This window comes from Antedon mediterranea, chromosome 7 (assembly GCF_964355755.1).
Source record: "Antedon mediterranea chromosome 7, ecAntMedi1.1, whole genome shotgun sequence".
NCBI lineage: Eukaryota > Metazoa > Echinodermata > Crinoidea > Comatulida > Antedonidae > Antedon > Antedon mediterranea.
The window spans coordinates 19636777-19663972 of record NC_092676.1 but is presented as its reverse complement, the minus strand read 5'-3'; the positions used below and the strand labels follow the sequence as shown (position 1 = coordinate 19663972).

The 27196-nt window shown below is 32.6% G+C and overlaps 1 protein-coding gene across 1 annotated transcript in view; it reads right to left on the bottom strand.

Moving 5' to 3' along the window:
- The window catches only part of LOC140054326 (probable ATP-dependent RNA helicase DDX10), a 45073-nt gene extending 20168 nt beyond the window's left edge, over window positions 1-24905 (bottom strand). Inside the window, exons 1-6 of the mRNA XM_072099270.1 lie at window positions 24744-24905; window positions 20446-20637; window positions 19826-19984; window positions 7037-7157; window positions 6194-6308; window positions 4015-4111 (exon numbers count right to left, since the gene is read on the bottom strand). Coding sequence (XP_071955371.1) covers window positions 4015-4111; window positions 6194-6308; window positions 7037-7157; window positions 19826-19984; window positions 20446-20637; window positions 24744-24905 — 846 coding nt within the window. The remainder of the gene's footprint in view (window positions 1-4014; window positions 4112-6193; window positions 6309-7036; window positions 7158-19825; window positions 19985-20445; window positions 20638-24743) is intronic.
- Window positions 24906-27196: the final 2291 nt, after the last annotated feature.

Below are 27196 nucleotides of genomic sequence, written 5' to 3'. Positions count from 1 at the left end.
CACAGGTGTAGGAATATTTTTTTATTTTTTTACATTCTTTTATGAAATTTAAATTTAAGCAATAAGTTAACATTCAAAATTTCAAGATGATAAATATATATTTTTTTCGGTTTTAAATGCTTTTTTAAAAAAAGGATTAATTTGTTGTCAGGAAGTAAGTATTAATCTTGATGTTTTTGTACTCTTACGATTACCGGAAGACGACTAATTAAGCGCTTTGTACACGCATGATTGTCTCCTAATCCGCATCTGTTGTTGAACTCATCCTCAACTTACTATGGATTCGTTCATTGACGAACATGTTTACAAGATCGTGATCAATTTAAAAGCAATGATGTAATCTCACTCATTCTCTGTTTTTAGTTAGTGATGAAAATGTAAACATTGTTTGAATAAACAACTACTTTCATATGCAAATTTTGGAAACCTAACTTTTTGAATTTTTTTGCTCTGCTTACAAATTCAAACATACCAATGGATAATAAGTGGTGAATACAACTCTGCATACTCTATTATAATACGTATCTTGTACGAGAATAAATACCAGGATGCGTACATATAGTAGAACCCCTATCAAGGGGACGACCCAAAACATATTTTGATTCTCGTCTGTTTTCCAGGAAAGTTTTCCCTTAATAGGTGTGTCCCCTGAATAGAGTTTAGCCGTAGTATTAAAACATATTTTGATTCTCGTCTGTTTTCCAGGAAAGTTTTCCCTAAATAGGATGTCCCCTGAATAGAGTTTAGCCGTAGTATTAAAACATATTTTGATTCTCGTCCGTTTCCAAGGAAAGTTTTCCCTAATAGGGGTGTCCTCTGAATAGAGTTTAGCCGTAGTATTAAAACATATTTTGATTCTCGTCCGTTTCCAAGGAAAGTTTTCCCTAATAATAGGGGTGTCCTCTGAATAGAGTTTAGCCGTAGTATTAAAACATATTTTGATTCTCGTCTGTTTCCCAGGAAAGTTTTCCCTTAATAGGTGTGTCCTCTGAATAGAGTTTAGCCGTAGTATTAAAACATATTTTGATTCTCGTCTGTTTCCCAGGAAATTTTTCCCTTAATAGGGGTGTCCTCTGAATAGAGTTTAGCCGTAGTATTAAAACATATTTTGATTTTCGTCTGTTTCCCAGGAGAGTTTTCCCTTAATAGGTGTGTCCTCTGAATAGAGTTTAGCCGTAGTATTAAAACATATTTTGATTCTCGTCTGTTTTTCAGGAAAGTTTTCTCTTAATAGGGGTGTCCCCTGAATAGAGTTTAGCCGTAGTATCAAAACATATTTTGCCTCTCGTCCGTTTCCAAGGAAAGTTTTTCCTTAATAGGGGTGTCCCCTGAATAGAGTTTAGCCGTAGTATTAAAACATATTCTGATTCTCGTCTGTTTTCCAGGAAAGTTTTCCCTTAATAGGTTGTCCCCTGAATAGAGTTTAGCGGTAGTATTAAAACATATTTTGATTCTCGTCTGTTTTCCAGGAAAGTTTTCTCTTAATAGAGGTGTCCTCTGAATAGAGTTGTCCTCTGAATAGAGTTTAGCCGTAGTATTAAAACATATTTTGCCTCTCGTCCGTTTCCAAGGAAAGTTTTCCCTTAATAGGTGTGTCCCCTGAATAGAGTTAAGACGTAGTATTAAAACATATTTCCCTCTAGTCTGTTTCCAAGGAAAGTTTTCCCTTAATAGGGGTGTCCCCTGAATAGAGTTTAGCTACAGTGTTAAAACATAGTATCCCCATAATATGGGTGTTCCAGAGGTACTTCTATAAAAAGTGCTTGTTAATTTGACTGATGATGTTAAAAAATTCGAACCAAATATGGTAAAAATTTCCTACACTCAAAACAACACTTTAGTTTAATAGCATAATTTATGAAAACAAAATCTGAATAGTTTTATTCAAAATTTTCAATCTTTCTCCATAGTGGAATCTACACGAGAATGAAATGCAAAAAAAATGAACATATTGCTCAAGCGAGTATTTAACAATGTTATCAGTCATTTATTAAATGTCTTACAATCAAGGTCGTATAAAGTAATTGTTGCACATGGTTTATTATTGGATAGAAGCAAAGTTATTATTGATCACTGCGGTGTCCATGAACTATTAAAGGCTAAGTTCAGAGTAATGTTACTCAAGTAGTAGGACGTTCAACTCCGAGTATATTAAGACTTCTATTTAAACATCAATGTTAATATTGCGTCTTTATTTCTAGCCTTGGTTTGAGAGACAAAAAGGCTACATGGCACCCACGAACAACTTAGTTTACGCTCGATATTGAACAGATTGTAATTGATGAATATATATTCAATGGTAGAATAGTATATTGGAATATGGAGATAGCATAGAATTAATGAAGAATCTCACCATGAATAAATCATCATTTAGATTCTCTAGTTATATAACCTTACTAACAATTATGTAATCATTTTTACTGCTACGAAGTGGAAGTAAAGTATTCCAATGATTTTGTTTTTTCAACTTTGCAATTTTACTGAGCACTATGCCGTTCTCTCAATCATCATGTGAAAAGGTGCTTCTTCACACTACTAAATGTGACCCTGAATATCTATAAATAGATGTTTAATTATGAAATTGTATGTAATGAATGAATAAATGTATACATTCTTTCACATGATCAGTCAAATGAAACAATAAACAGATATAATGTGACACTGTTGGAACTCAAATAGTTTACTAAATATTATTATAGAAAAACACACCCAGCTCCCTTCAACTCTCAGAAGAATTCATAAAAGAGAACCCTTAAATAAATGTTACACCTACATAAAGAGGAACACCTTACAATGACATAAAAGAAATATGATTTTAACACAGCCAATCCCTTAAACATGGTTCCCACTAGATAGCCTACTTCATGGCAACGCAACACCTTCTGCACCAAAAAGGTTACTGTAAACACAATTTGCAGCGTTGCGTCTTGCATAAAGAAAGCCACAATTCCCATTTTAAGACAGCAACTTCACTAGTAATGAGCAAGGCCGTATTTATGCACTCTGTGTTTTGATATTATTGTGTCGCATCCCAATGGGAACAACATCCGAGAGGACTAATTACTGAAACCCTACAACATAATCAGCATTGCAACAATTATCATTTGTCCTTATTAACGTCATTAGCATCCTGTACATGTCCTTCCTCATATTGAGAAGGAACATAAAAATGGTTTTATCCTTTGTGAAGGACAAGTAGAGATAGGATTGAGGAAAACAAGAAGCAATGAAATAATTGGCAGATAGCTGTATACAGATTCCTAAACAGGGGGATTCGTGATGTTGGGAATTAACAACCAGAAGGAGAAAGGACAATTTCATGTCAAATTCAAATTAAAAACCTGTGCTCAGAGAAGGTTTATGACGTTGGGCAACAAAAGTTTGAATGAAGCAAAGAGAATGAGCCATCTCAAGTCGCACAAACTATGTGCAGAAGCCTATACAGAGGAGAAGGTTTATGATGTTGGGCACCAACACTCTGAAACAAACATCTCAAGTATCACAAGCTGTGTGCAGAAGTCTGTACACAGAGGTGGTGATATGATATTGGGCACCACCAGTCTGAAACAAAGAGAATGGGCCATCTTAAGTTTCTCAAGCTGTGTGCAGAAGCCTGTACACAGAGGAGAAGGTTTATGATATTGGGTAACAAAAGTCTGAAGCAAAGAAAATGAGTCATCTCAATTCTAACAAACTATGTGCAGAAGCCTGTACACAGAGGAGAAGGTTTTCGATTTTGGGCACAAACAGTCTGAAACAAAGGAAATGTGCCATCTCAAGTCTCACAAACTGTGTGCGAAAGGCTGTATACAGAGGAGAAGGTTTACGATGTTGGGCACAAACAGTCTGAATCAAAGTGAATGGACAATCTCAAGTCTCTCAAACTGTGCGAAAGCCTGTATACAGAGGAGGAGATATGATGTTTGGCACCAACAGTCTGAAGCAAAGAAAATAAGAAAGGAAAGACAGATTACCACATGTTCTTGATTTTGTCATAAAATTTGAATGGCATACCTGTTCTAACTGTACTGGAGTGCTGAATTCATGGTGATGATGCACTGAAATAAACTTTGGGTCTGTCAAGCTAAGCCTGGCAAGATCACGTACAGATCTACAAATATAAAAAAATTAATGTAACAGATTATTATTTAAGTATGAGATATTAGTTAAAAGGTTTAGAGAGTCAACGGATAACACAGGCACTATTCAGTTGTAACTGGGATTTGATTCAAATCAGCTTTAACTATGTTCTATGCAAACACATTACAGATATTTCTCTTTTCTCCATTTTTAAACATGAAATGCAAGAATGTATTATTTAAAATCCTTAATTCATAAAATCATTTGATATGCTATGCTACGCTCGCGCTAACCGCTCGCCAATTCGCCAATGGCGACTGGAGTCTCCATTTGGCGAAAATAATTATTGCCTCGTTCGCCAAATTGGCGAAAATACATTTCAAAGCCTAGGCCTAGCCTGGTCGGCGTGACTTCTATGGGAGCGAGAATTCGCCACACTTCAGTACTTTCTGACTCGGGTACACTTTTTACCACCACAGCATTTTATGTGACGACGTCACGATCGCCGTGTTCATTTTTTTAGTTCTGTTTAAACATGCGCAGAGCGTGCCTCGATGACGTTTTAATGACACACAGTTAATGTGATTGGTTCGTGGCCGGTCGTCGTCGACGTGATGATGAGCGAATAAAGGGGAAGTCCCTATTCTTCGACGTAGAAAATGAACTTCAAGAAGAAAATGTAAACAGAAACATGTGGACGAATACTTCCGTAAACGAGGCTGTTCTGTTATTTAAAAAGGGGAATTTTAAATTTAACAAAGTATTTACCTCAATAGTATAATGTTAACATGTTTAATTTTATTTCCATTTTGATTATTCTAACCGAAAGTTGCGCTTTAAATTGAATAGCTAAGAAACAACGTATACTACAACGGCAACCCTGGCCAAAGCGCGTTTCGGCCCATAGAATGGGTTACGGCCGCTGCATAGCAAATTCAAAGCTTCTTAAATTTCTGCGGTACATTTCTTCCTAACGTACTTGTTTTATATAATAGATTGATAAATATTCCACTTATTAAATAATTTAATAAATCGGTAAAGTTGACGTTTCGAAGCAAATATTCTATGATGAGAGGCGACATTTTTCGACATGCCTCGTGTGCGGCGAAGACTAGTTCAGAAAATGGAACAGTCCACTGCGGGGGTTATCCAATCATTAATTAACGCGCTAATACATGCATACCATGCACATTGCCTGGGCGACGGTAATTTAGTAATAAGCGGAGAACTGAATCCCCCGTAAGGAAAATGGTAAACACTGATATTTATGGTAGGGATTATTTTTTTCAGTGGTTGGTCTTGTTGGTTTCTTCGCACCAGGTCCACGCAAAGTCAAATAAAACGATGTGGTTTATCAAACAGAAATATAAATTAGCTTTAATTCAATACTAAATTAGCCAGATTTTGATAATGAGAAAGACTCAAAAATTGAATTTTTATCGTTAAAATTGACATATGAGGCGGATGTACATAATAATAATAACCGATTTCCATATCAAAATAAAGAGTATTTAAAGCCTGATAACATGCAACAAAAATTACTCCACCACCTATTAAGGACCTCGTGCGATCGGGTGCGAAAATGGGTAGGTGTTTTCCAAAGTTATTTTTAGCGCGCAGATTTCGGCTCGCCGGCTTTTGTACCTCATTTTTAACTCGCGTTTTCTATTAAAATATTTAATAAACATAGATTAAAAATATATAAAAATAATCCCTTAAACAAGATCTTTCCAGGCATATAATTTTTATTCTCATGGGTACATAAGAAATAGTATATTTTTAACTTCAAAGACACGTCACTTTTTGAAATTTCACGAACGTGTTAAAATCGCGGTAACGAAAATCAGCTTCATTGGGATACCTAATAATAATATAAATGTAAAAGAAGTAAAATAACAAACAAATACATGCATTATTTATTTAATAAACATTTTTGCGAATTTTTATGGTTTTTTAAATTTGGCTAAAGGATTTTCAATTTGGCTAATGTTTTTCAAAACCTTTCGCCACTTTGGCGAACGAAAATTTGACCTTAGCGCGAGCGTAGCTATGTATATTATTTTGATCCTGAATTAAGAAACAAATTATTTTCGTGCAATTAGGCAACTCGTACTTAGTTTGTGTGGCTGAGAACAACATTGTCTGTCGTTCGTTAGGTATGTTCTCTATAATTGCATTCATGGTTTTCTCAAATCCAAGGTCAAGAATTCGATCAGCCTCATCGAGAACTGAAATGACAAAAGCTTTATAATTATAAATATCTGTAGCGATAAAGAAAGTAGTAATTAAGACAAATTTCATTGTTATCAAGCATCGAATACAAGGGCACAAATGAGGGAAACTAATTTCATTCATTACGAATTTTATGTTGTAAACAAAGTAAATCTATATGAATTTGTACAGTATTTTGATTATATTATATTGAGACTACAATACTACTTTTAATTGATTATTTAATTAAAAACATATTCTTATAATGTATATGCTCTAAAAGTTACCAAAAAACCTTTAAAATAATTTGCTGATTTTTAAAGTAAACATACAAATTAATATATTCATTCCATGAATGAATGCACAACTTTCTGCAAAATGTTCTGGTACACTTGTATAAAACAAGTGTTTTATCTGTAATAAATGCATGTGGGTAATTTATTGTTAATGTTGAATTATGACTAAAATTTTATGAAAATATACCTCATAAACAATATACTCTACATTTTGATTGGCTGAGTATGTGCGCATTATATTTTTCCTAGAATCTCTTAAATATTATAGATTATATAACATGTTGGCATTTGATTGGTCAATGTTAGTCACATGACAATCATAAAACTGATGGTTTGATTAGTAGAATCCATTCCCTGTCAACGTTACCATATATCAGTGGAATTCTGCTGTTCAAATGAATAATTGTTTTGGAAAATAACTACTTCAACAATGCAGTAATTGGTCTTACCAAGGACTTTTAAATTTGAACAATCAAAATTTGGGGTTTCATCCATATGCTGTAGTAGCCTTCCAGGGGTACACACTATTATGTTGGTCTGGCAGATTCTGTCGGCCTCCGACTGAAGATCCTATAAGAAACAAAAAGTCATACCTATTAATATATACTCACTACTGTTTATCAATACAGTGGTATCAACATAGTGTCATTCTTTTTTATCAATATACCCAATCTGTCATTACTGTTTTTTTATCTATTGTCTGTTGGACGAAAATAAATTGTCTTTTGAATTGAATTGAATTCTTGATATTGGTATTATAGTATAGTTTTTGTATTCATGTTTATAAGATCCTAGATAATAACCAAAAACCAATGAATTGTTTTGTGTGGAAAACCAAACCTTTCAAAAAACAATTTTAGAAACACACACACAAAAACCAGGGATCAAAACATAACCTCTTAGGTGAAATTAATTATCAGATTTATTAAGAAATTCTCATTAGTCATGGTCACAGTTATAGTTCCCTCTATGTAAAACGGTTTGAAATATGTTCCACTTGTGTGCTATTTGAACTTTGTTTCTATTTTTGGATAACTTAACAAAAAACTAAAAACATTATTCATGTTGCAGTGGCTGACAAATGATGCAAAGTCACATTGACCGTTTACTCATATAATGTACATTTGTGTAAAAACGTCCCCTTTGAGAATATTACCTTTAACAAAAGGTTAGCAATCTTAAGCTCATGGGATGAAATGACTAAGAGACTAAGAAAAATGATGGCCAAGCAACCCTAGTAATTTTTTTACAGTACCTAGCTTGATACAAATTTGTTGATTTTGCAAAGGTAGAGTCAGCTCAACAACATCTTTGTAGATTTGTAGAATTTCAGATGCCATTGACATGATATTTCTATCTCATACTGGTTAAGCTTGGTTCCCACTAGAACGTAACGCAAGGACGTAAACGCAACGCAAGCGTTTTAACCAATGACAAGCGAAGTTATAGACAGTTAGCAATCATAAGCAAATAAGCCATCGCTTGTAATTGGTTAATTCACTTGCGTTGCGTTACGTTCTTGTGTTGCGTCGCTAGTGGGAACCACGCTTTATTGGTAATAAAGAAATAAAAATTTCCCTTCAAAACTGTAATGTGCTACACTTCAAATACTGTACACAGATTTCCATCTAAACTTCTGTCTAAACACTTTCAAACATAGTACTGTCATAACAAACTCTCCCAACTTAACATTTCCAGAGACAGCACTTTCACTACACACTTTTCTACCTAAACACTTCCACAGACAGTACTTCCACTATACATTTTTCCACCTAAACACTTCGACAAACAGTACTTCCACTACACACTTTTCTACCTAAACACTTCGACAAACAGTACTTCCACTACACACTTTTCTACCTAAACACTTCCACAGACAGTACTTCCACTATACATTTTTCCACCTAAACACTTCGACAAACAGTACTTCCACTACACACTTTTCTACCTAAACACTTCCAGAGACAGCACTTTCACTACACACTTTTCCAACTAAACACTTTCACAGACAGAACTTCCACTACACACTTTTCTACCTAAACACTTCAACAAACAGCACTTCCAATATACACTTTTCCACCTAAACACTTCCACAGACAGTACTTCTTTTATAAACTATTCCACCTAAACACTTCCAGGCACAGTACTTCCATACCAACTCTCCCACCTAAACACTTCAACAAAGAGCAATTCCACTACACACTTTTCCACCTAAACAATTCCACATACAGGTGCTGTACTTCTGTTAAAGCAACTATTGTATGTCATCTAAACACTTTCACAGACAGTACTTCTTTTATAAACTATTTCACCTAAAACACTTCCACAGACAGGTACTTTCTTTTCCAAACTCTGCCGCCTAAACACTTCCACAGACAGGTACTTTCTTGACCAACTCTTCTACCTAAACACTTCCACACTTCAAATTTATATCAGTCAATATTGGCAATAAGGAATGTATCTGGATGGAAGTGGTCCTTTAAGAAACATAGTTTATGTAAGTATATACACATATTTCAAACAATCAATCTTTATTTCCATATCATATTCACAAAAATACAATATTAAGATGGAGGACGTACAACAAAGGCAAAGCTTGAAAAAATGTACAACTTTAATAAAAAAAACACAAAGAACAAAAATGACACTTAAATAAAATACAAAGCTAAAAAAGTGATATAAAGTAATACTATTATATTATATTGTCATAAGTCATACTTATTCAATTAATCGGATGTGCTTAGAGATGTGCGAATTAAAATGATTAACACTATACAATTTTTTATATTGATTGGCTGACTATTATGTCTATATTAGGTTGAACTTTATGAATACTAAGTCGATAGGTGATTAAAACACAAATTATTAAGAGCGTAATTTACAGAAATGTATGACCTTCGTTAAGAAACAGAACATTCATAAATATATCTCTTGCTTACATTATGTACACAATATCACTCATTAAACCTTTTTTTAGACACAATACACAATACTGTATGAATGGACTTCATTGTAAACTATTAGTTAATTAAGCTGAGATTTCAAACTCTTCAATACTGAAGCACAAATTTAATTATTTTTACTTTGAACAGTAAATAATAGTAAATATGTTTATGTATTTAATTTAGTTTCAATTCATTTTTTCACTAATCAAAAATACTTCAACAAAACATGTCTTTTTAACATTTATTTTTACTTTGTACAGTAAATAAGCATTGCAGTGCACAATTTATGAAGTTTTTAAAGTTTCATAACATAAAACAACCACAATTCTATTTTTCACCGATCAAAAAGACTTCAACAAACGTGTCTTTTTAACATTTTGGAACTAAAAAGGGAAACAAAATCTGTTTTTCTTTTCTTTGTGAAATCACAGTCCAACATTATAATTATCTTCAGGATCAGTAGTGCTCTTGTTCACACTCAATAAATGTATTTTGTTACTGAGCCACAGAAATATAAAAAGTTGCACATGTGCAGTTTCTGTGTGTAGTATCCAAAGGTAACATTTTAAAAGAAAACTATGAATCTGCAAATTTTTTTTATGTTCCATTTATATTCCCAAAACTGATAGGATAATATGAATCATTATCATGGGTTCATCGGATTCTCCCTCGGGATTTCATAGGATATGAACTATGGATTTAAACATCAAATTACAACATTGATAATGTTATTCGGCCATTTGCTGATACGTTGGTCCATTTGATTTGTCAATTGTAGTTACAACTTACAATCCGTGACAAGCTATACAAATGCAGTGAAACAGTCTACCGTGTGGTCAATAAAAACTGCCAAATGTAGTTACCGTAGGACATTTCGACGAGACTGTTTTATAAGGCTTAACTAAATATCAGATGTGTGCGAGTTATCTTTATTATAATGCACAGTATCCTTTGTTTACGGCCACAATCGTCAACTTTATCAAATAAAATATCAGACAATTTTTAATGTTTACACGCTCTTTCATTTATCAGAGTTAATAAAAACAGTGCTTCAATCGGTTGACCGAGAAATATCTGATTTACATCAGATTTTAGGACACGCAGAAGCATTTATATCAGTTGCTTAACTCTGATATGATTCTGATCAGCAATTCTACTAAAATATTGTTTACATACAATGTATATAACTTTCAGAAAGGTATAATGCCTTCATGAGAGATTTCTAAACATCTTGAAGGACAATATGCAGTATGGAAATGAAAAAACATAAAAACTTGATAACATAAGAAACCTTGCAGGGTTATAAAGGTACTAATGGAAGGCTTTTTGGTAATCTAAGACAAGGCTATATTAAAAATTAGTAATTACCATAGTTTAAAGGTCATAGAGATAAATGTAATTTGCTTCTTTTTTTCACAGAAATACATTTCAAATGACCTTTTGCTTTTGAAAATTAAAAGCAAGGTGAAAAAAACCGACAAATTACAAAGGTTATTGCCTTGGAGTCGAGGGCTATGTCATTGAAATGAGGACATTTTTAAGATGAGGACATTTCTTCGTTGTTTCTAATCAAGAAGTGGAATTATGTGCTACCGCACCCTTTTGTAATCTTATGTCACTGAAGATAGTTCTAGAGGCATAAACGTGATCTTCTGTGACCACGATGATGAGGGCAAACTATGAAAATAATCATTATTTGAGTGACTCAGCATAATCTGACTGCCTGAGTGCATCACATTTTGGGTATGACGCTTTTAGTAGACTTATTTAATTTTTTTTATTAGTTTTATTTCTTTTTTTCGTGCTTCGTTTTTTTTGTGTAGGCCTATTTAATGATTTAAATTGTACTGATTGCTAAAGTTGATAGATATACACGTACACACATGGTATTTTTTTTAAACTTATTATTAAATTGACCATACTAAATGTACATCTTTACTCGTCATTATAGATTATGTATCTTTTTCTGGTTGGTAAGCCTTAAAGTTCTTCAAATTTATTTTCCAATCAGCCACACATCAATCTTAAATGTATGATGTTTATAGTAATATAGTTATTCTTATTACTAATGTGTGGAAATCAATAAAACAAACAAAAAATGCAGAATTGTTATATTTTGAATCTACAACAAAATAGATTAAAAGTATTTTATGTAATACTATGCATGAGAAACGATCCATACCGGGCGATATGCCCGTATTTCGTTGTAAATCCCGATTATGATGGGTGGGATGAACAAGAGAAAAAATCATTGTAGCATCAATAAAACATCCTGCTCCATTGAAATAAAGTTTAATGACTATTCAACTAAAAATAGTATAATAATTTAGTTTCTATTGTAAGCTTCCTTGAACTCTTCTTAAAAGTACTAGATACAGTACCAGGCACTATAGAAAAACAAAACAGAAACTTCCCCAAGCTTTTACAAGGTTTTCCCAAACTTGAACAATACTACAATAATAGTTTATTAGGTAATCTATGTAGCATACTGGAAGGAAAGATAGTTATATAGCAGGTCAGATATGGTTCATGACAATTTACAAAGGTTAATGACCTACAGACTGTATGAGACAGAAGGATGTGGACGACCTGGTTCAATGAACTTTCACTTTTTAAAGAAAAAGTTTATCAAAAAAGTTAATTAAACCTTGCATTAATGTAAAGTTACAGTAAAATGTTGAAGAAAAAACTGAGATAAGAATTGCGAGTGTGCATGATTGTTAATTGAATACATGTTTAAGAAATAGTCACAGTTTGCCTTTGTTTTCACATCCACAAAGAACTATAACGTCACCACATAACAGTTTTGTGCAAAAGTAGCCAAGATTCCAAATTAGCCTGATAAACTCCAAACTCTGAAGTCTTACAAAATTCAAATGCACAGCAAATTAGTTAATGAATAAGCTAAAAAAGTAGATATATCATTATATCATATATCATCATTCACAAAATGTTGAGTGCAGTAAAAAAATTGTTTCTTTTATCTAAAGAAGAATAACATTTTCTGTCAAGAACATTTTTTTTGTGACAAAAATGTATATAAAATGGAAGTCTTCTGATTCGAACTTCTACCCTATTACCAAAAGATCAAACTAATACAGTGCCGCACGCTATCATAGCTAAAACATTATGTATATTATTACATGCTTTAAAGCATCTTACTACTATAAAGACACCTGTTTCAATTGTTGTCTGTGTCACCTACTATCATATTTTCTGAATTCAGTACTTCTATCCAAGGTTAAGCCTTTAGTGCAGTTACCCAAAACTCAAAATCTCAAGAGACAAAATTTGTTCAAGAATAATCAAATTGAATGGGCCAGACAATGATGAATGAAATATGTTTTTTCTTCTTTGTTTAACGATTGATTTTTGATTTAGAAACTGTGTTGACATTTTTTTTAAATGACATGATGAAAATAGGGCATTATATTTTGTGAAATGATTTAAAGGGCATATGGTGGCTGACAGAAGCTGGCTTTTGACAAGACAAGCATGGCGACAAAAAGAGAAAAGATGCATGGAAAATGGAATGCAGAAATCAATGGTATTAACATTATAGGTTTTTTAACCTAGAAAACATAAGTCTGTAAACTGAAAATCAACTAATATCATACATTGAGCTTTATTATTTAACATAGTATATCTATTGTGAGTCTGGCTCGAGGCGTTGGGTTGGACATTATTACCAATTAAAATGTCATGCTTTGCTAAAATAATGCTTAAAATATGCACTTTAAATTGCTTTAAAATACATATTTTTCCCCCATTGGACCAGTGAAAGTGGCACATTTCTGGAATGGCAGAACCATACTACATCAATCTATACTATTGGGAACCCGAGGCGTTGGTGTGGTTATATTTCCACTTTAAAAGTTAAGCAATAGCATTGTATTGATTTGGACCCAGATCCTGAAGGTTGAAGAAAGCACCCGTTTGCAACATTTTTTATCATGGTAAAATGACAAATTAAATTTCAATAAGCAATTCATTCACTCCTGTTCACAAGACAAACATATACACAAAAATGCTCTACATAAACAAAATCTTTGGTAATGGAGTTGTAATTTTTCATTAAGAAATCCTAACATGAACCCAGGACCCTTGGATTGGTAGCCAAGCATCGTAACCACCAAGCCACAACTCCACTCCATTGTCATAATATATACTCTGTTATTAATTTGTTGTATTGTATTAGTAATTTTGTCTGGTAGGTTGAGTCATACCTAATTAAATTGTCTAGAAATATAATCCATTTCTATCGTATTTGAACCCGGACATTCAAATTCGAAAGTAAAACATATCGACCACTACGTGTAATATGTTAGTGTTACAAGGTACATTGTGGTTTTGCATCTTTTGAAATTACATATCTCAGGTTGATCTACATCCAATTACATCTATAGATATAATCCACTTATATCTTGCCTTTACATTATCAAGAGACAATCCCTGTACTTTCCAATAACATTTCAAGGCTACCCAAGATTCTCGCTTTTGATTGTCTAAATGTTAGTTTACACTTTGTGGATTCAATATAAATCCTAGCCTACTGGCTAATGTTATTTTTCACATATGACATTAAATTAACAATATACATTTCAATTTAATAGCTTTTTAGCAAAATTGTTTGATTACAATGTTAACAATATTTTAAATTGTAACCGAATTAATATTCAAGTGAAATTAAATTGGAAACCCCTTCATAGACAGATATGAATTTCTATAAACACTGGTACACTATCAACAGAAAAAAACCTTTTTTTTTTCCATTTATAAATAACTGATGGTTATTAAATGTAAAGCAACATTTTCTCATTTATAAATTTCCTCATATTTATCTTTCAAATTAAATTTCAGTATACCGGGCAGTTTATATTATAATTTATTCTGTGATGTTTATATAAACAAAACATATTATAAAAATTCAGAAATAGCTCTTTTGTTCAAACTCTATTCAGAGAGGCCTACATTCATTAGGATTCTACCTTTAGAAACACCTTCTCTTGGTGGAATAACAATTCATGAAAAGAAATACCCCATTAAAAAAAACATTACTTTTTAGCAAAGAGTTCCAGGATTCCTACTTCATATACCAAAATTAAAAGCAAGGAATCAATTTTTAAATAAAATAATACGCTTTACATACTACAATGCATCCTCTATTTACCGTAACCATATAAGGTCGCAAAAACAGTTAGTTAAAACGCAACTAATTTAAAACATGTATGTGGCCTTTTTAAAACTAAAAATGTACACATCATTTCACTCGCTTACTGGGTAAACATTATTGAAAATGTACAGAAACCTAGCATTACACATGATTATAACATCTTCATTATTATATAATAAATGGACATTGTTTATACATACTGTAGAAGTACATCATTCTGTTCTACAGGAAATATCATAATACATGCAAGGTCATTCATTTTAAAATATAATGTGATGGATTGTGAGATAAAGCTAGTTTCTCATAACTCATGTTTGCACATGGCCCTCTGGTCAGACAGTAAACTTAGCCCACGAGATTTGCAAAGCCACGATCCACAGCGGAAAGCATGTGGAATCAAGGAAGAGTGCCAAATCAGGAAACAAGACCCTGACAATCTGCTGTAATGCTATATTATATATCTTTTACTTCTATCAGTAAATAGTTACTGTATAGGGGTTTTGGTGTTTTTATTGCTGTGTTGAGTCAATCAAGACCGTGAAAGAGTGAGATTATTAGAAATTTAATATATTGACAAGGTTGTTTCATTGTTTGTATAACTTATCCATAGGCATCTTGCCAACAGTGAACATCAATTTTCTATTTAATACAATCTCTACAGTTTAATAATTAACACAGTTTTTAGGAATGGAGGTATTTGTTTTGTTTCGTTTTTTTCGATATTGTTGATTCTCCTTTAGGAAAATTTGGAATAAGTTCTCTATAGAGCCACAATGGACGAAATATGCAGCAGGTTCTTTAATGTGCACACAAGTCAGATATGTAAACTGGACCTGAAGCGGTTTTATTTCATAGGAAAAAGAGATTTTAAATGCCCGCCAAGTGAATATGAGGGCGTACTTTTTATATGCAGAAATTTTTAAGAGACGGGCACACCGAAATAGAGAACGCTCTCATGTTTAAAATTTGCTTTGTTAAACTTTTCTCCGGAATTTTAAGTATGCGAAATGCCATTTGCAGACTTTGGATGTTTTTTGTATTGCAACCAGTAGAAAAAAATAGAAACAAATTGTGTTTTTTTTGTTTTCGATCGTTCGTTTTTATTTTACAATGCATCAAACTTGTTATTTATACAGATTAATTCAATTCAAAGTATTAAATAAAAGATGCAAAGCCTGGAAAACACCAAATAAGCTCAATATAGAGCTTTAAGCCTGGTTTTTACCAGTACAAAATTAACTAATACTTGTGTCAAATACAAATAAACAATACTTAAATTTTAATCTTAACTTAAGATCAGACAAGTTGTAGTAATAAAATAAAAAATATATTTATTATTTGTAAAAAAAATTACACAATTACGCTACAGGACAACACAAACACAACAAGAGGACAAACGTAAAGGGTATAATACATGTACAGTACTACCATATTTATTTGCAGGAAGTGAGAAAAAAAGTTTAAAGAAAAAGTTTAATTAATTAATTCACAAAATCACAAGCCCAATATTAAATAAAGTGTGAATATAACCAGTACATCAAGTTAAAAATAGGGGCGGTCTAGACAAAAACCTCAAACAGTCGAAAATTACAAGAAATGAAAATAAATTTGTGACTAGACATATTGATGGTCATTATCCAAAACAAAAAAAATCTGAATCGCAGCTGTCTTTGCTAAAATTGCCCAAATTAAGGAAAATAGAAAAAAGAAATTAGTCAATTTAGTCAAACACATTATCAGTGATCAAGCCACTACGATGGATGTGTCATATCTGAAAAACAAAAGGCTTAAATTTGAACTTTTTACAAGACATTATAAATATCGCCCTAAGTATTATATTATATATTATATATGGGGGAATATGGTCTTACAAAACATTTTGTTAAATAAAGATTTTAATAGTTTATAATAAAACAAATGACCAGCGAGAAGGGGGGGGGGGGGGTGGTCGTAGGGTTTGACAGAACCCACTTTTTCCTGAAATGATGCCCTTTACAAACTAGAGACCAGCTACGCAGGCCTAACATCTTTTCTTCAGTTGATTACGCTTCCCCTATTTGCAGAAAAAAAAAGGAAACCTCTGCCAAATTCCTGGCCTGGTTAAAATGTTCTAATGCAAAAACAGTTGGATATTACTAACTGAGAGCAGTACATCTTGGGATAACTTCATGAGAGAAGGCTTGCACATAGAAATGGTGACAGGACAATGTACAGTTTAACGAACGAATCTTGAAATAAATTGTTTTAAATCATGAATATAACATACATTTGTAATATTTCAATAAATTGGTTATTCTGACTGTAAGTGGTGAACCTTGAGTTTACTGTTGGATGGGAAAATAAAAATAAATAAATATCACTTTTCCAGCACTCAACTGATTCCTCCCATTAACACAATAATAAAAAAACACATCCTCCTGTCATCAACCAAGAACAAAACGTCACAGTGTATTTACACATTGACGGCTAAATCGTCAGTTGACATTTTACGTTTCGAGGGATCCGAATATTAAGTAGAATATTTTAGACATCGTTAGATCCGTTGACCTGCTTTTGACAAAGAACGAAACTGATCATTGCGATGATTTGTTCTGGTTTTAATCAAGCAACGATAAAAGTCACATCTAAGTAGCTGTAATTCATAATGCCTATGTTAGAATTGGCAAGCTAGTTAATCGTAGTTAGCAGCTTAATCTGCCGCAGGGACTCAAGGGCCAAGCATTCAAGGTCTTCATGACATATAATCTTCAAAAACGTTTAAATCTGATCATAGTTTTTAACAGAATGTTGTAAAGGTACAGGTGCGGAAAAACATTTTTTTTTGGTAAAGTTAATGCTCATACATAAATCTTTTCCATTTGTCAAGGGGTTTTCTCTTTTCTCTCAAGGTCATTTCATCAAGGTCATATTATTAAGTTGAACATTTCTAACATTTGAAAGAAGTACCAAATTTTACCTAAAAAATTACACTGTTTTAACAGCTTTAATAGAGTTCAGCTAAAGTTCTATGCTAGCTAATTGTCAGTTAACTAGTGATTTATTTATCAAGCCAGTGAGTTCTTTTTATTTTAGTTAGAAAACAATGCACAACAACCTAAACATTGAGACTTAGTCAACCTAATTCTTTTTTTGCAAACACATGGTGTATCACAAACACTAGTAAGAATGGATTTAAGGAAAAAAATGTATTTCAAATGTATTTTAGTTATCCTATAAACTGAATACAAAATCTATGCTTGTATTTTGAATAATTCTATTAAAGTAATATTATAATTAATAGTCATTACAACATCCTATAATTTAATAAGCTTTCAAATTATTATGATTAAATTTTGACCCTTTTTAAAAATATGGTATTTATAAAACGTTATCCTTCGGATCTAATACCCTTATAAATAAAATCCAATAAATTCTTAAATACTTTAAATATGAATATACATGAATCAGATGAGATATAAATTAATAAATTTTAATAAACTTAGGACATTACAAGCGAAATACGAGGTCAACTCTTAACAGATAAACCGTGTCAAGGTGGGGAGCATTAAAAGATGTTTCGCAAAAAATATAGCCTTTCGTGTTTAAGCTGCACTGTAATCTTATGTTTTAACAAATAGATTTACAATTTATCCAACTAGAAATTAAAATGTACTTGAATTAACTACTTTTACTGCTCTCAAGTCTAAACAAGTATTATTTACTTGATATCATTGAGTATACGTTATTATTATTTTATTATTTATTCTTTATACTTTATCATATTTAGGAAAATTGCCCAAAATAAGCGAATTCATTCATTTACGTGATACCATAGAGTATACTATATTAAATAGAAGTAACATTAAATTTAAACAAAAGATGTATTTGATGTATAGTTTTATCAGTGTATTACTGCAGTAAAATACCAAGTGAAACAAACTATTTTATATAATTAAAACTAAGATTTAAGGGAAAAAACACATGAATATATTCTATTTTTATTAAATTTTTGTTAAACTTGAGTAAAACCAATGAATTAAAAAAAAGTAAAATGATAGTTTTTCTAAGCATTTTTGATAAATTTGACCACTGGAACATATACTTTAGTACATTCTATAAGATATACTGTAGCCAGTACATCAAGATTTTAAGCACATTTGGTAAAAGAATGTTTGTTTCATCTACTGTAACAAGCAGAACTAAAATAGATAAAACATTTGTAATGTACTCACTAAATAAAGGAAGTAGTACATACAAACAATACAGCATTGAACTCAACCAATTGAGGGAACATTATTAGAAAAACAAGCATGCCGCAACAGCTAAACAACAGCTACTAGGGTGAAATTCATAGGCCAAGGGCATAAAACATTATGTGACGCATTGAATTGACAATTTAAAGCAGTTTAATATTGTTTATATGATAATAGTGAAGGGCAATTCAGATTGGAGGATTACGGTCATATTGGCCTTAAGTTGAACTCGTATAATATTAGGCAATACACATTATGAACTGTGTATTACAAGATCATTTTATTCTGAATAATTCATGGAAATTGGTGTGAATATTAGGTCATGTATAAATTGATTGACAAATATTTATATGCTAGCCTAAAGACCGCAAGTACTAGGTTCAAATCGTGACAACGGCTACTAAAACTGTAATATGATCACTTAAGAAAATACAGTACCTTAAACATTACATATAAAAGTTGGAAGAATAGGAGCTATCAAGCGAGTGAGTAGCCGAGCGGTTAAGACAGTTGAACCATAACAAGGCTCACTCGCTCCATGGCTCTTGTGGTAGAACAAGTCTTCTCGGATAAGGACTATAAACCATAGGTTCAGTGTACACATCTAGCTCATGTGCACACAGTTTACTTATGCCACTGTCACACACAGCCACTCATCATAACTGGGCCCTCTGGGAAAACAATCTTCCTCACTCAATTCCTTTGTGGGATTTTAGGTCCATAAGGTAACCACATTTTTTTATTTTTACTGAAATCTTATTTTGACTTTCACTTACCCAACCACTGCTGAAATTTTAAACTGAAATATTTTACCTAATGTCATAAGAAATAAATTGTTGATTTCTTGTCGATATGGAAAATAAAATGTGGCTTAAACAAATGCCTTACCTTTCCACCAATCACAAGTCCTGCTGAGAAATCGTGCTGTGTGCCAATTTTGGAAAGAACTTCAAATGTCTGATACGCCAGCTCACGTGTCGGAGAAATCACCAAAGCACCGAGCCCGTCTGCAGCTGAGAACCTGTTTCTGTAAAGGCATTCTAGAAGCTAAAAAAATGTTAATAAAATACTATAAAAACAGAAAACCAAGTAACATAAATAAATCAGACTTTTGAAAAAAGCACTACAAAAGAAATTTATACAACAAAATATATATATACAGTAAAACCCCTGCTTTGGGACCCCTATTCAGGGCCACATACGAACTATGGACAGTATATATAACACTACAGCAAATCCTTATTCAGGGAACACACTTGTTACCACAACAATATCGATTTAATAGGGGTTTTACTGTATACCACTACTTTATACTAACAAAATGAAAATTCATAATGGTACAAGAATTCCAGAGTTTTCCTGTAATTTTATTTTCAAAATTGTCAATTTACTTTCTGGTAAAAAACAAGATAAAAATTCATAATGGTATAAGTTTCCAGAGTTTTTCCTGTAATTTTATTTTCAACATTGTCAATTTACTTTCTGCTAAAAAACAAAATAATTCATACTGGTATTAGAAATGCGAGAGTTTTTCCTGAACCAGTCTTAGCAGCTCCAAGAATATCAAAGCTTTGCAGTCCTAGGCCGATCGTTGCCTTCTGTATATCAGTTGGAGAGATGAAGTTGGATTTGAGCAAACCAGCCTTGGTTCTTTGACAGATAGGAAAATCATCAAAGGTTTCCACATTTGCTGCATCAAACTGCAAAAAAATCAAAATATTTTATATAGATTAAAAATCATCAGCAGTATGATCAGTATACTAGAAATTCAAATAACCGAACTTATACAATATAATATAGGTGATTTTACCATTCAATGTTTACTTTTTCTAGGTTTAAAATCAAGAATTACAAGGACATTTTTAGTAAATAATAAATGAATAAAAAAATAATAATACAAATTTATAACAAAAAGCTGGTGAAGATCTTCAGAGATTGTAACCTTATTGGTGGGCGTTACCTAGAAGCGAAACAATTCAAAATATATTATTGTTTTTTATTTAACAATTAGTCAAATCTTTTGCTATGAGAAACAATGAATTCATTTTCAGATTTAAAAAAAGATGATTGGTGTGTTTTCAAGATGGGCAGAAATTATTTGTGACGCAGTTTGAGCATATTCGTAACCAGAGAACTTTCTTTATGGTGTAGCGTCGGTTTAAAGCTTTATGACCTATCTATCTCCTTGATGCAAAAACTGCCGTATACGGTATGGTCACATTGTATCAAAATTTCCTAATTACATAATAATGAGTGTACATATTTTTGATCAGTTGTTACACATTGATATGATTGCTCATTGTTTTAACCAATTGTAATTTATATATTAATATTAACATAAATACAGGAGAACATTTTGAGAATTGTCTAAAACCCATGGAGATATCAATGCGTAGGTAGATTAAAATTATCAGGGGAAATAGGTCCAAGGCCAATTGTTTATTAAATCATATTGCCAAGGTCAAAATAGATTTGCAAAATACTTTTTGAGGTTAAGTTTTTTATTCTTTGTTCATTAAGTTATTGTATATTGGACTAAATATAGTATCCGACTAAAAACACTATACTTGCAAAGATGGTAAGGTAGGCTAACTTCAAGCAATAATAAAAACTACCATTACTAAAATACATTTGGACAGAAAAACCAATTCCTTTACAATAGTAACTAAAACATTTTAGATGGCACAGATATGTACCATCTTTATTAGCTGAGGGGCACGTTCAAATATAGCTTGAGGTGCTCTGGAGATATTCGGGAGCTTTCGCAGTAGCACGTACTCGTTAACTTTAATGCTATTTCCCAACATGCAACATGCAAGCTCCGCCCACTTTGTAAACAAATCCATCTGCATGTGCGCAAGCATTACGAAAAATTAAAAACCTTATTTCTGAAAATTAGCTTAATGAAAAACGTTAACCGAAGGGTATTAACACATGGAAAATTTATTGAATTTATTATTAAAATTAATTAAAAAAACAAATGGTAAATTTAAAGTTATTTTTTTTATTAAGCCAAACAATATAGATTTTTTCATAGCAATATTTTATTTATTACCCAATATGCATGATTAAGTATGCCTAGCTACAGTAGGCCTAGATCGATTGAATTTAGACACGACAATTTACATTACAAAAGACTATTCTTCAGTAGTATTGCTTTGAGAGTTTGACACTTTATTTAACTTGTTAAACCATTTTAATATTTTGATTCATGTGAATTTTCATTTTGATGTGTCCTATTTTGCTGTACAGTTTTAATATGTTTCTCCTAAGGGAGGTGAATAAATTTGAATTGAATTGAATAAAACTGCAGGCCTTTTAGTCATTTTTCTAGTGTATCAATGCTGAAACTAAACTTATTTAAATGCAAAGAATAGTTGTTTTTTGTTTACATTTTAACATTTTGCAGTTCTAAAGTATTAAAGTTTTTATTCAATTTTTTTCTGTCTCTTCAGTCTTCCAATGTTGAAGGACGCTTGACTACTTCATGAATGGCAGCGCTCGAGTTTTATATTTTGTATAGAAGTTACAGATGGCGCACTCTACAAGTTGACATCATTTATCGACAAATAGTAAATATTATTTTTGTCTAAATTTACCATTTTCTCTGTTACACTCCATCCCCTTTTCAATTCAAATCGCTCCCAAAAACTCACCTATTTCAATAGTATATTCTTTTCATGTTGCACCGTGAGACTCCGGCAAAGAGCACTTTATAAATGTTCGATATTACTATCTGCTTTAATATTAATTTGCTCAACAGTCGAAAATATTTAATCTACACTTGGTCACATGATACATGATATAACTAAAATTATTATACCATAGCTATTAATTATTATATTAACAAATTAGATGGCCTAGTATATATAAGTTGTAAAGTAGTATTTATAATTTCTTAGAAACAGAGAATTTGTTTAGCCAAAAAACAATATAATTATTTTTAAAATTTAATTAATTTACTATTAAATCCATCACTGCATTAGCATCATCAGTTGTAATTGTCCAAACTAATTATTAATATTATAAACTAAAGTATAATATCCTACAAGTACAGTAGTAGACTAGGCCTTATGCACTTGTCAATTGTATGACTCACTATACAACCCCCGGGAGAGGTGCGTCATGGGTGCGTCATTTACAAATAATTACTGACGCAGGGGTGCGTCAAAAAACCTAGATGGTACGTCACATCAATGAACAAGGTGTGTCAATGTCCGTCACTTTACCACCCACCATATCATAAACAACATGGTCACAGTGCGTCAAAATGGGTGCGTCATGGTTACCTAAAGGTAAGTCACCTTTTTGACGCACGGGTGCGTCATGGTATTCAAAAGTATGACGCACATCGGACAAATGACGCATTTCTCCCGGGGGTCGTATAGTGGGTCATACAATTGACAAGTGCATTAGTAGTATCTACTGCTTATTTCTGGGGACTATTTAGAGGCCTCGGCGTTACTACCTTACAGCATTTTTGGCAATACTGCAGTTTCAATGGGCATTTAAAGACTTCGCGGTCACTCACCATCACCACCACTCAGGCTCAGCAGGTGAATATTTTTAAATTGGGTAAGCTCGAGAGATTGTGGTGCGAAAGTGCATTAGTTAGCACCCATTTTAGTATGCGCCGAGGCCTCTCTAGCTTAATCCTACTTTCCATCTACTGTGTAAATAGGATAGGCCTATGCCTAGCTAGCTAGGCTACCCTAATAACGGCGCTAGTTCCGTTTCGCACCTGTCATTTATTTCAACTCAAAATTTGTTTAGTAACTTTATCGTGAGTACCACACCTTAGAATTAGGCCTCAAAAATACTTTTACGAAGAAGATCACACAAAAAGTAACAAATAAATCCTTTAAATTGATGAATTTACAGACGTGTTTCTCGCAATCGGTTCGTGAATTTCGCGTTCAATGTTGTTGTTTCTATGGAGCGCCAAAAGAGCAATCATAATAGAGAGCTGAAAACTCAATATAATGCGTATATTTAATGCCTTTTTTTGTGAAAATTACGTTCAATTTTAATATATTTTGTCAATTTCAATGCAACAAAACTCTAGGCCTAAATCAGCATCACTACCTAGCCTAGGCCTCTAAGACTAAGAGTACAGTACAGTAAGGTTAACGAAAACTGCGAAAACCATGTACAGTATCAACAGTAACATTTTTGTTGCATTGACATTGACAAAATATATTAAAATTGAACGTAATTTTCACCAATAAATGCATTAAATATACGCATTATATTGAGTTTTCGTCCCTCTATTATTATTGCTTTTTTGGCGCTCCATAGACACAACAACATTGAACATGGCGTATGCGAAATTCACGAACAGATGTGCGAGAAACACGTCTGTAAATTCATCAATTTAAAGGATTTATTTGTTACTTTTTGTGTGATCTCCTTCGTAAAAGTATTTTTGAGGCCTAATTCTAAGGTGTGGTACTCACGATAAAGTTACTAAACAAATTTTGAGTCGAAATAAATGACAGGTGCGAAACGGAACTAGCGCCCTAATAACTACCTAGCTAGAGGGCCTAGCTAGGCCTACTACTAGTAGTAGTAGAGCGGCTAGCCTAGTCTAACTTAGCCTAGCATGGCCTAGCTACGCTGGATAAGGTAGGCGGGCCTAGTTAGGCCTCTATAGTCTATAGAGGGCCTGGCTAGCCTAGTAGTAGGCCTACTCTCTAGGCCTAGCTAGCTAGGCCTATCCTAGAGCCTACCTAGAGCTAGGCCTAGCTAGCCTATCAGGCTAGCTAGAGGAGGCCTCCTACACACGTTTTTACATAAATACACATACGCTGTCATATTTTGATTTCAGCAAAGCAATTTCTTCTTCATCCAGTTGCCATTTTTGTTTTCGTTTATGCTGTATATCAGGTGTTCGGTTTTTGCTAAATTTAGCTTTATACTTCTTTCCTTTCTTTCCACCATCATGTTTATAATTACTGGAGGCTGCCATTTTGGATATCCCATGAGTCAATTAAAAAAAGAGACAGTACGCCCCCTATAGATAACAAACAAACAAATTATTTAAACTAGGCCTACTAGGCCTAGGCTTAGGTCTATTATTTACTGTTTGTTTGTTTTTTACTATAAGTCTCCATTTTTTCATTTTTTTTTTCCATTTATATTAGTAAATAGCATATTCTCATGATATTTTTGTGTTGTTTTATTTTGTAAACACACTTGTATTTATTTTTCTATAATTCTACACCATTTAAAGTACGTCCTCTATAGTTTTAAACTAAAAAAACAAGTCAAATTCAATCATAACAATTTTTACAAATCTTTTACAATCAATAAACATAACTATCATGTATGTTACCAAATAAATAAGTTAATCTAAACAATTTAATAGGCCCATTTAATGTTTGACGAGCTAAATTAAACCAACGGTGTTGACGAAATATAAAAAAAAAATATTAAAATAAATGTTGATAGCCACATCCTTAGGATGTTTTATTTGTCAGTGATTAGTTCTGTTTGGGGATATTGTCTGTTGGGTTGGGGTGGGAATGTTGGTAAGGTTGATAGGGATAAAATAGACAGGTTGGTGAGGAGGGCAGGGAGGATAGTTGGATGTGAATTACCCGTGGTGGACTCGGTCTATCATGAACGGTTGCGCAATATGTTTAGAGTGATATGGAATGATGTTAGTCATCCCCTTAACTCGGACATTGCCGACTGCCTTATGGAACGTAGTGGTAGACTGAGGCCGCCACGGGGATCCACTGAACGCCATCGTCTCTCCTTCCTCCCAAGGGGCATACAAGACTATAATGAAAGGTATCAAAGATAGGGAAATTTATTACGATACACTTTTATTGTTATTATTATTATTATCACACTTATGTATTAGGCCTATCATTTCTCTTTTAAATACGGCATTGTTATTAGACAGCAACACAATTTCCCAAGTTGGGATGAATAAAGTTTTCTTGTATCTTCTTGTATCTTGTATCTTGTATACTTCCTATATTATAGTATATTATAAGATATAGTAGTCATAGTCGGCTCTTTTTCAGATTTAAAATGGGGCGCAGCTGAAACATTTTACAAACAACAAATAAAACATTTTAAGTTTGAAATAGGTAAGAAAATTAGAGTACCATACAAATGTTCGTTTTTTTTTATTAATAAATAATATATTTTAGATTTAGAATTCAAATTCAGATAAGTAATAATGATATTCTACCTTATTATTTAGGCCTACTACTATAATATTATACGAGCTAATTATGTCTTAATATGTTGTTCAGTGAAAGCACTTTTCCCAAAGGGTTGTGACCTTGAAGCCTATTAACAGTCCTCAATAGATTAACCTGGTTTTATTTGCAACGATTAGGCCCACAGAGAAATATCTCCAATCCTTACTGCAAGAAATAACGGCATGCTTGGTAGTAGCTTGCTGATATTCAAGGCCAGGTTCAATATTTGCCATGCAACGATAACTACCTATTATTACCGGTAAAATACCTGGTCGGCGTCTGAACGATACCGACATAAATTAATTGATCAGTCGACTTCCCGCCGTTGCAGCCTTGAAGATGTGCTGGGTACCAAGACACTTTCTGCACGCGAACTTGGTGGGGTTTGGTGATGCTGAGGTTAGGAATCGTGCGCGTAGACTATTAAAAGGCACACTTGTCAGAAGACCTTATGACACTTACTTAAATTTGGCATCCTACTAGACTTTAATTAAAGACATAAAAATAAAGTCACTTAGACCTAGTTAAAATGTTTTTCTAATATTTTAAGACTAAATAAAACATACAGTAATAGCGCTGTCATTTCTTTATGTAATAAAATAGATCCTATTCTAAACCATTATGTCAATGAAGAATTATACCTATCAAATTTTACCAAGGAGAGGAAACAATTCTTCTCCCGTAATTAAAAATATTGTCCAAACAATTCTTTATTTGTTATTATTTGAAGATTATGGTACAATGACATTTTCAATGTTTGTTAAGGTTTAATTTAAAATTTGCTGTATTATTTTAATAACATTAAATTAAATACTGTTATAATATAATATTTTTTAATAGCCTAAAGGTAAACATTTTGAACATCGGGAAAATAAAACCCATGAGTATCAACACAAATTAACTGAAATTGTAGCCTAATACTTCAGCCATAGGCCTAGTTATTATCTTGATAATATCAATATCAAGGTGTTTTGTCTAGAAATTAATTTTTGCGAGGTTTTCCGGAACTATAACCTTCAAGATAATCATAGGAAATAAATAT